Here is a 10,441-nt window from a genome sequence, read left to right on the forward strand (position 1 = left end):
ATGGTGTGTATATTGTCAATGTTAGCTCATCATAGCCATAACTTATTCACTTTAGTATTTTAGTTCAAGTGGAGTGGTAATCCTTGCGATGGACTGTCCAGGGTGTACCTCTGCCATTCACCCAAAGAGAGCTGGGATAGGCTCCAGCAGATCCCCATGACCCTGGGTTAAGGAATAAGCGGGTACAGAAAATGGATGGATGGAATCCATAGTTGCACACTATGGATGGATGGAGTGGTAATAGCAATAACATGCAGTATTATAAAAAAATGCAATTATTGGTTTTTACCAAAGGAAAAAAATGAACAGTATAAAAATAGCAGTAACTTCGCACCACATTACTAATTTACATATGTCAACATGAACATATGGCTAATTAGCAAGCCACTGTTAGGCTGCATACCATTTTCATGATTCAATTATACATACTGTATTCACTACAATTGCACAGTAAGTGTATTTACAAAATAAGTATATTTACATTACATTTATGGACAGTACATTGGAGGACAGTGGAAATCTGTTCTATAGGTGCAAATACACTTTTTTAGAGAAGAGGAGAGCAGGATGGAGTCAGCAGAAACAAAAAAAACAAACAAAAAAACAACAAAAATAATGCATCAATATCAGACATCAGCTGCCCAGATTTCTAAAACTGCATCGACTATAGAAAAACCTGTATCTGTTGACCTCTACATCACTGTGCTACTGTATTTATTTAAAGTCAATAACAAACTATCAGCATACAAACAGAAAGAGCCAAAATATTCTCATTTTGATGAGAATATGTCACAGCATGTGCTTCGTGTTCTTTTTTAGGGCCTGAGCACCGGAGGTGCAGGCTGCGCTCTGTATTGGAGGTGCAAAGCCCTATTGTTTGTAAGGATTCTTATTATTTTTATTATTATTATTTGTCTCCCGCTACCAAATTTTTGAACAGGTTCCCATGGGTAAAAACTCACCACAATTTACCGCAGACATCTGTTACCACAGTGAACAGTCATAGACGAAGTCTAAGCCATGGTACCACGATACCTGGGCCACCACGTGGACTCCGTGGTACCACCTGGTGTCAGTGAGTCTTGTGGTAGGGCTCAAGTTTGGCATACACACCAAACCTGGTAGGTGTATGGAACTCCCCAGTATGAACATTTTTTGCATATAGATTGCTATAGCCACGCCCAACTGGAAGTGGGGTATTTTGTGTTTTCATACACAAAGGAATTTAACATACTTCTCTTACATCTTTCATGAGATTTGTATCAAATTTGGTATACGCGATGTCAACGTACTGCAGATGTTAAATTTCGAGCATTTTTTTGATATGTTGAAATATGACGAAATAGCGTTACAATGAATTTACACATCTCAGCGAATAAACAGCAAATGTGTCATAAATTTAAAATGCATTTTTTGATAACACCAAACTTCAGTGGTTACTGAGACTATGGTGATATACACGTGCAACACGGCCGACTGAGAGAACCATCGTGTGGCAAGCTAACAACTGTCTAAAAGTTGTGAAATTTGGCATTATTTCTGTATATTTGATGGATATCCCATGTTGCGAGTGCAATATTAAATGGCAACATGTCAGGGCTTGTAGCCCTGGAGGTGCTCGGGCCCATCATTGCCGCTTATGGCTATATTCTTGTTCATGTGACACAAGTTGCCTTGGCTTTCCATGAAGAAAGCTGTCAAGCTGTCTGTACACAGATTTCTGCAGAACAGTAAGCTGTGAAATGCAACCACCCAATAACTGATAACTCACTCACAAAATAAGCTTTATAGTGTTTATTCAAATACATTTTCAGGATGTATTTTGGAAGTACTGTGAAATAGTGTATCCCTAAATTCAGCAGGTGTCCTGCATTGGATAAACACAATAAGGTGTCATTAGAGTTTCTTCCAAAAGCTCCAAAAGATACTGGCTACTACACTGGATGTCTGGCTTTGCATTCCATAATGCTGCATAACGCCTCATCAAGCCTGACTGCAGCAAATTCCACACAGTGGCGCTTTCTCTCCTGACTCACTAACATTGTCACCCAGTCAGAGCAGCCCACTGTTTCAGGGCTGTGAGCAGCATAAGGGGTAAAAGACAATAAGACATTTGGAACAAGAATAATGGCTGGCTGCTGACCAGCAGGTAGTTATCCATATCGAGCATAAAAGAAGGTGACAGAAATTTCTCTGTTTATCAAAGCCATTACTAGGCATGACCAGGTGCTGCAAGCAAGTGTACAGCCTGGTGACACCAACCCCCACTGAAATGCTTCACTGGCCCTCCTGCACCAAACACCATTTTCCACTCATGGTCTGAACACTCACCCCATTCAATACTGACATCACTCACTTTTTAAGAACCTCATATTAGTATGAGTAGAGCATTTCTCCAGTGTCACAATGTTGAAACTTTTCTGCAATGTGATATGACATCAACAACGTGCTGCACTAGCCAAATACATACATGCAAATGCGCATTTTTGGTGGATCATTGTGAGTAACACAGTCAGAACTGTGCTATGTTTTGTCATCTAATAAGCTTTTAACACACAAATCTGTTTATCCAATTAGACTTTCCTGATCATATTTCATTGTCCCACTGGTGAATGGGACAACACATCTCAGCCCACTGTGCCTTTTACATTGTTATAACACAATGACATTTGTGTGACTACTGACTGCATGTCATACACAAAAGTAAAAGTTATGTTGAGCCTTTTTCTTGAACTGCTGCAGTAATACAAGTGAAACAACTAATTTACAGTTGATGCTGGCAAAATAGTGTTAACGTAAAATGAATCATTTCTCCAACTTTAGAAAATCAGTGAGAAGATATCCAGCATTGTCATTACAGAGCGGAAACAATTTACGATCATGCCTCAAACAGGAAGTCCCTAGAGAAAACAGCTGAAAAATAAATGTAGGCCAGAAAGGACAAAAAAAAAAAAAATTTAGGAAAAAAATGTCCATGTTTCTTGGTTCAAGTGTTAGGTACAAAAGCTCTTGGCACAAAACCCAAAAGTTTTTATTCTTTACTGCTGTGGCCCAGAGGAAACAGAAGGACATGTTTTGAGTTGCAAGAAGTTAAGACAATAACATTCATTGTTTAAAATTACCCAAAAACAACTGTCAGTTTACCACCTTTGTTGTCTGGATAGTGTTTCCTAAACATAAACATACATATAGACAAATATATCCATTGACTGGATACAAACCTATAGCACTGATGCCCTTAGCAATACTCTTCTTGCTGTTCAGATGAACCTCATAAATCCTGTAGACATAACAAAGATAAGCAACAGCTCTCTATGTGCTGTACTTCACATACCGTTAAGCTGAGCCTGAGAAAAAACCCTGATAATGTCCTTAATACAAATGTATTATAAATAGAAGAATTTACACAATTAAATTAATGATTGAGTTGATTATACACAGCACAGAATCACAAATAATGAAATCATATTAGCGAGAATATAGTATAGGAGAATATTTTTATGTTTAATAAATACTGATGCTTAAATCGTTTTCATTATCCAGAATAACAGTGAACAGCTGCTTTATCTTTTTGTCATGTCACACTACCTATGTTCTAAAGGTGGTTTGTTTCACACTCTTATGAGCTTATTGTGAGTTTGTAGAAGGGCTTGCTGCCAGGTGGAGAGAGGAATGCAGTGCCTGTACCTATGCAGCACATATCTTCAGGTCAAGTGTCTATACACCTAAAAGCTCAGTAAAATTAAAACAAGTAAACTAAAGATTAGATACTGTACACATCTCAACGTACACATATCCTGCTAATGCTTCCAGTGCACTTTGACCAAAGTTTTATGAGGCTTAATTTCATCCGCCACAGCGAACAGACTACAAACTGCAAGGATGCAACATTTCCTCACATTTAGACATTCCTCACATTCTAGTTTTGTGTAAAGGAGTTTTCCGACTGCATCCGACCAGAGATACGTGGAACATTTTATACAGCAGAATGACGGGAGGCAAGCTAGGAACTGCATTCATGTCCTGACATGACAGTCGAGCGAGGGGGAAAACAAACGGCTGCAGCTTCAAAGCTCACCAGCATAAAAGCTTCTGGGAAACCACAGCATGGGCTCCTGCTGTGATTAGACCTCTAACAGATTTAGACACATCCTACAGAAGACCTCAACGACCCTTTCATTTCTGTAGTGAAGAGTGGACTTCTTTCCTTTGGGGGTACTTGGGCAGGGCTGCATCATGGTGTTATGGTTTAACCCCAGAGGACAAGGTTAATTCTGAGTCTGCTGCTGTAGTCCAGGCTAGCTGAGTTGCCCCTTTGTCCCCGCTTACAGACTGAATTAAACTTTTTATAGTTCTGCGCATTATGGACTGAAATGCACAAGATTTCTGTGGCCAATTAAAGACAAAGGGTGCCACATTTTGAGAGACTGGACAGATTTGAAGCGTTTTGTGTCTCAGAGAGTGCAGCCAGAATCACAAGTTTGTCAAGTACTGTAAGAAGCATTTCCTTCTTTTCTTCTCAGGAGGGTCAAACACTGAGCTTAGCCTGGGTCATTCAAACACAAGGAGAGCTTTTCAGCTTTTCCGACTACAGAGATGGAAGCAGTTTAAGAAACTTCGTGTTTAAGAAAAGCTTCATCACAGTGTAGTCTAAACATCCAGAGTTAAAACTGAGCCTGACCTTGACCAAAGGTTTTGCCAGAAAATGAAGTACACTTTTCCCTAAGTCATGATAGCACACCCAGTGAATTCTTCAGGAAAGCAAACTCTTATTGGACCATGCCTCTCACTTGCATTTGTGTTTCATTAGATGTCACCAGGGCACTCTGAGTGGAAGAGATGTTAGCAGTGGCTGCAGTTCCTCATACTGGGACCTCTAATAAAGAGCCTAACCACACAAATTGCATGCTGCTGACTTCACCAGCCGTGTGACCCTAAAAACCCTGGTCATGAATCTCAGCCAACTGCTGAGCTCACTGACAGGTGCCCTAACTTTGTGAAAACTGAGAGAGCTTCTGCTGTGCCACAGGACTTCCACAAGTCTTTGTTTGAATTTGAACTCATGTCGGTGATTTAAGAATGAAAAGTAGTTTTAACACTGATTAATTAACGCAAATATAAACCATTACAACTTTTGAGACTTCAAACGTGCAGACGTGTGGAGGCTACATGTTGGAAGCACCGAGGTTTGCTTCCCGTTAGATTTCAGGAAAGGGCTACTTACAGAATGGTAGTCTGTGGAGACACTGCAGGTACGCTTTCCAGGTTTAAGTGCATACATCTCACGGTGGTTCGGAAGCATAAACAGCGACTCGGACAACAGAGCGCAACATGCGGTCCTCCGGCTAGAAATACCACAACCACCGCGAGCAGACACGGAGAGAAGACCTGGGCAGCCCGCAACGCCATTTCTAGCAGAGAGCCTCAGCCTAGCAGAGAACAGACCGCCAGCTGCCCCTCACACACTCACTACACGTTAGCTCGACTGGGACACACACCCACAGACACACAAAGAGAGAGGGGGGGAAGTGGGGCAGTGTGTTACAAACACACAGAGCGGACTGGAGTCACTTTATTGGACGCAATATAATTCATTAGCACACCAGTTAGAAAGGTTTCCAGCCATACTTTAGTGTTTGTTTAACTTGCAGCTAAAAGTTACAAATGGGGCATTTCAAAAAGTGCGATAGCGCCCCACCCTCGAAATCCCATAGTTTTGATATCCCAGATCCTGCTATAACTATAGGTTTGTGTTTAGAATTAGTTTCACAGTTTGTCATGGCGTGGTTGCTTTAACAGATGTGGGTCAGTACATTTACCGGTACGATAACCTATTGAGACTTTTTAGGGCTGGGCCCCACTGAGACACGCAGAGAATACAAACACTTAAGTAAAAGCATCAAACATTTAATACATGTAAAATCAGAGTTGGCAGATTAATCTTGCAGAGTAAAAAGTGTTTTGCCTCTGAAATGCGAAGAAGCAGATAAAGTAGCTCAACAACAGCCCAAAAGGCACGAGTCCAGCACTTGCACTCTAGACTGTATTCCACCAGCAGGAAGCATGTAGGGCTGTGTCTGGCATAACGTAATGAAATGCAGCCATTATTAATAGATTAGTTTGTGCTTCTTCCAGACATTATTGGGAGTGTCACTTTAAACAACGACATATGGCAAAATGACCTCAGGAATGCAGAGACGGATCACATTGTTAGTGTAGTCTGGAGGGCCCTGGTGACCCCTGGTGGAGGGCTCCTCATATGTTTTCATTATTTCCAGCTCTAATGGTGCTGTTTTCCTGAAAAAATGTGTGATACTGCTAAAAGCCAGAATAAAACATGTTTTAGCTAGTTAGCTACCCTATAAATCATTGTCAACAAGTTTGCTGAATTAGGCCTACAGCAGTGTCTGAATTATTTAGCATAGTCTTATGACTGAAAGGAAATTATTTACCATACCCTCAGTGAATGGTATAGAGCTGACATAACATAAGATAATTTTTTAAACTAATACAATATAATGTCATGTAATTGTTGAGTTATGACTGGATGAAGGCTAATTTGCACTTGATTAATGCCAGGTGTGCATGATTAAGACGTCCTACTGGGGAACCTATCAGAAACTTGGACTATGTGTATGTGCTGTATGAACACCATATTTAAGGGTGTCACCAGTTCAAATAAGCTGTCATCTTAACACTTATAAAGCAGCAACAGCTACATGAAGTCACTGTCAAGCTTCACATACAGCATTGGTATTGTTACCCCTTAGTGTTCCTTTGTTTGGGTTTGCTGACATCTGCTGGTAAGTGCAGAATAGCCTGCACTATAAATAATACACAAACTGGAAGATAAAACTGACGGGCCTGCACATTTGAGATATATTTTTTATCTCGTGGGTCAGTACACAAAAAGTATTGCATAATATCAGTATTTTAAATATGTGTTTTCATCTAGTTCTTATTTTTAGTTAATTTTTAGTTTTCAGTATGTAGCTCATACTGTTCATGTCAATCGGTGACTGACAGTCTCAGGCCTGTTTTCCATCATGGCTCTCCACTCCATTATTTGTAACCTATAAACAGACTGGCAGCTTATTTCCAGTTGAAGAATGTATTGTGCAGCAGCTCACTTTACGTCCATACAACCTGCTGATTGGCTTATGATCTAAAACTGGAACTCTACTCACAGCACACCCCGTTCCTGATTACTGTATTGTGTGAGAGATGGTTGTGCCTGCTGTTGTTGGCGTACTGCTCTGTCATTGTTAGCATTTCCACCACTAACAATGCTATCTCATGACCATTGTTAGTGTTTCCACAGCCTGAGGACTGGAGGCACAGATTAAGTAGGGAACACTGTTTCAACAAACTCTAGTTCCCACAACAAACTAATATACTGTCTGGATTGTCATGCTTTGTTTACAGGAAGATACAGTGAAAATCTTTAACCCTATCAACATGCATTGGTGTGTTTTTTCTCCATGGAGATTATTATTGTTCTCCATTAGCTCCATTGCTGTCCATGGCCCAGAAAGCTGCCACTAATATTCCTATTGGCCAAGTCATTATCTTATTCAGCTTTTATCTTAACAGTCTGTGCAAAGTCATTTTGTTACCATATATTTATTCATTTAAATCTGAAGTCAAACCTTAAACCTTAAAAAGTCACAGTCAAGGTCAAAGGTATATTTTTCAAAAGAAAAACTGGTTAAAGATTGTAGGAACTGCTACACAAAACAGACATGAAACACAAAGAACTTCAGAAATAAACACACACAACATGTGGTTAAAATGCATTGCAGTGTGTTCATATTTCAAGCCTCTTTTCAGGCTGATAAATGATCCGCCACTGAAGCTGTTTTGCATCAAAAACAAAATCAAATTCATGAATTACTGATGGAGTGGAAATCTGGTCTTCTCCAGTCTGAGCTGTCAGATGTAGCTCCAGAGGCTTATGTGAAACAATACAATATTATTTTGCCTTGCTAGATGAAATCATGCTGCTCTCTCCCTCCAAGTGGGTTTTTGAGCTGTAGCCTGAGAGCAGGACAGGGAAAACAGACACTCACCTTGTCTTGGTGTCATGCATGATGATGAACTGAGGCATACTTTCTCAAGCCACTATCAAATATTTTCCTTGTGATTTGCTTCATGTGTCAGTGGTGAATGCAAAGGCTCATGTAGTTCTTTGTCAGATTAAGGGTGATGGACCAGTGACATCAAATTATGTTCACCCAGCTAAATGTGTATAACTGAAAACCAAATGACCTAGGTCATATAACAATGACACCCACCTGCCGACATTTAGAAATGAGTAGTCTGTGGTTCAGTTTGTCATGAAATAGAGCTTTTTGTGGGTTGTCACATTGACATTTGGCACAATGCAAACATCAAACTAACAAATAATTAATGGAAAGTGAAACCATGACAGACCAGAAGCCTGGAGAAAATAAGGAATATACAAAAAGTTGTTGACCCTGACAGAATACACTACGCTTTCCAGTGGTCTGTGTACACAGACTGACAGCTTTCTGTGCTCTTACTGATAAAAAAGATGTACATAAAATCTGCCTTAAAATATTATTATTAAATATTTCTTAAAATAAGGGTGCACATAATGATAAACATGAAATGAGAATTTAATTCCAACTGGGTTACTTTGCTGTCATGCCTCTCTCTCTTCCCTCACTCCACTCGTCTCATGTCCAATAGACAAAAACATCAAAAATAACCTTGGTAACCTTGAGAAAATACAGCACCAGAGGTCCCGCAACCTTTCGAAGATACAAAACAAGACTGGAACTCAACAAACAATCTAATCGAGAGGAAAATAAACAGGGAATTGTGGAATTTTACTGTTGAGTTTTTGTGTTTACACATAAACTCACAGCAATGTGGAACCTGAAAGTTATATGTTCCCTGCCTGAATGTCACATGTCAATGTCAATGACAAATAAAGGCAGAAGTTCTTAGTTCACTAAATTCTTAATTTTGGCATGCAGTGCAATGAAACATACAACCTAAGAGGAGAACAAAAACTCCAAGTTCTACACTTTCTGCTCACTCACTGAACCTCTTTAAAACTGCTTTTCAGCCTTTTGATCTCCAAGTCACAGTTTTGTCCTAAATCTAAGGTGCTGAAGAAGAGCTGAAGCAACAGCACTTACAGACTGCACTGCACACATCTGCACCAAGGAGCACACATTTCACACATCCATGAAGTCAGTTTTATAGTTTTACACACTACTCAGCCTTTGAAAATTGGCACTGGTGGAGCTTTGTCAGGCCTGAAAGAACGACTCATCTGACATCTCCTGAGTAAACTCAATTAGAGGCTACAAGTCCAACAGAATGCCTTAGTCACAGATTAAGGGTGTGCAGTCTGGAAGTGTTTACCATGCGAGGAATACACTACAATTTCCATGTGGCATGCAGGAGTTTGTATAAACTGTGTCCTTTGTTCGTTCCCTAACTTTATAAAAAAAAGCCAACATCTGAAATGCTGAGCGCTATTTAATGATGAGGTGTGCACTGGAAGGAGAGAGAGCCAATATGTAGCAGGGCCTTGTAGCTTTCTATAATCACTCCATTGTGAAGTGGATTATAATGACTAAATGTCAACTGGCTACATCTGAATCTTAACCAATGAGCTGGTCACACTAAAGCATTTAAATGAAAAAGTGTAAAATATAACCATAGTTCTTTGTTTTGCACCGCTCTAACAGTGATTTACAACAACACAAGGATATTTTTAGGATAAATTGCAAAACAGTAGTTATATATTTAATTTTATTCACATTTGACAATTGCACAGCATAAAAAGCCTGTGTGGTTTGCTGACATCTGCTGGTAGAGCCACCATATGTACCTTTACAAACAAATATAAAGATGGGTTAAGTAAAAAATATGTAATGAACACACAAAAGTAATCATTTTACAGGCCTCTGGCAACACATTTTTTCTTTATTCAGAGTAAGATGTGTCAACATCCAGCATGACAAAATTGTACAAAGTTCACAATTTATAAATGAAATATCACAGCAACTTGTGATCTCACACATTTATAGCAAAATTAAAATGTCAACAAATTCATGCTGTGTAGTACAAAAATAAATCAAACTTCAGTTCCACAGAGAGCACAATAGTTTATACAAAATCCAGTCTTTGTTAATGGTCACTGAAATCAATCTCCAAAATGAATTGGCTCAAATAAAATAATAAACTCTGATGAATTCACGATAATTTATATGAAAAGTCAGCATTCTAAATATGTGACAACCTTTTTGTGTTCCCTATAGTCACAGATAAATCTTTTCAGATTTGTTATGTACCAACATCAGATGAGCAGCCAGTTTGTGCTTTAAAATCCCTTTTTCCATTTTTATTGATAATGAGAATTAATTCAAAAACTGGTACTAGCTATTACTCTACTGAAGCATTA

General features: G+C 39.3%; 1 protein-coding gene across 1 annotated transcript in view; it reads right to left on the reverse strand.

Moving 5' to 3' along the window:
- pxdn (peroxidasin) overlaps positions 1-5,476 on the reverse strand; it is a 55,536-nt gene extending 50,060 nt beyond the window's left edge. Inside the window, exon 1 of the mRNA XM_026301517.2 lies at positions 5,225-5,476. Coding sequence (XP_026157302.1) covers positions 5,225-5,409 — 185 coding nt within the window. The 5' untranslated portion in view covers positions 5,410-5,476. The remainder of the gene's footprint in view (positions 1-5,224) is intronic.
- Positions 5,477-10,441: the final 4,965 nt, after the last annotated feature.

Source organism: Mastacembelus armatus, chromosome 22 (genome assembly GCF_900324485.2).
Source record: "Mastacembelus armatus chromosome 22, fMasArm1.2, whole genome shotgun sequence".
Classification (NCBI taxonomy): Eukaryota; Metazoa; Chordata; class Actinopteri; order Synbranchiformes; family Mastacembelidae; genus Mastacembelus; species Mastacembelus armatus.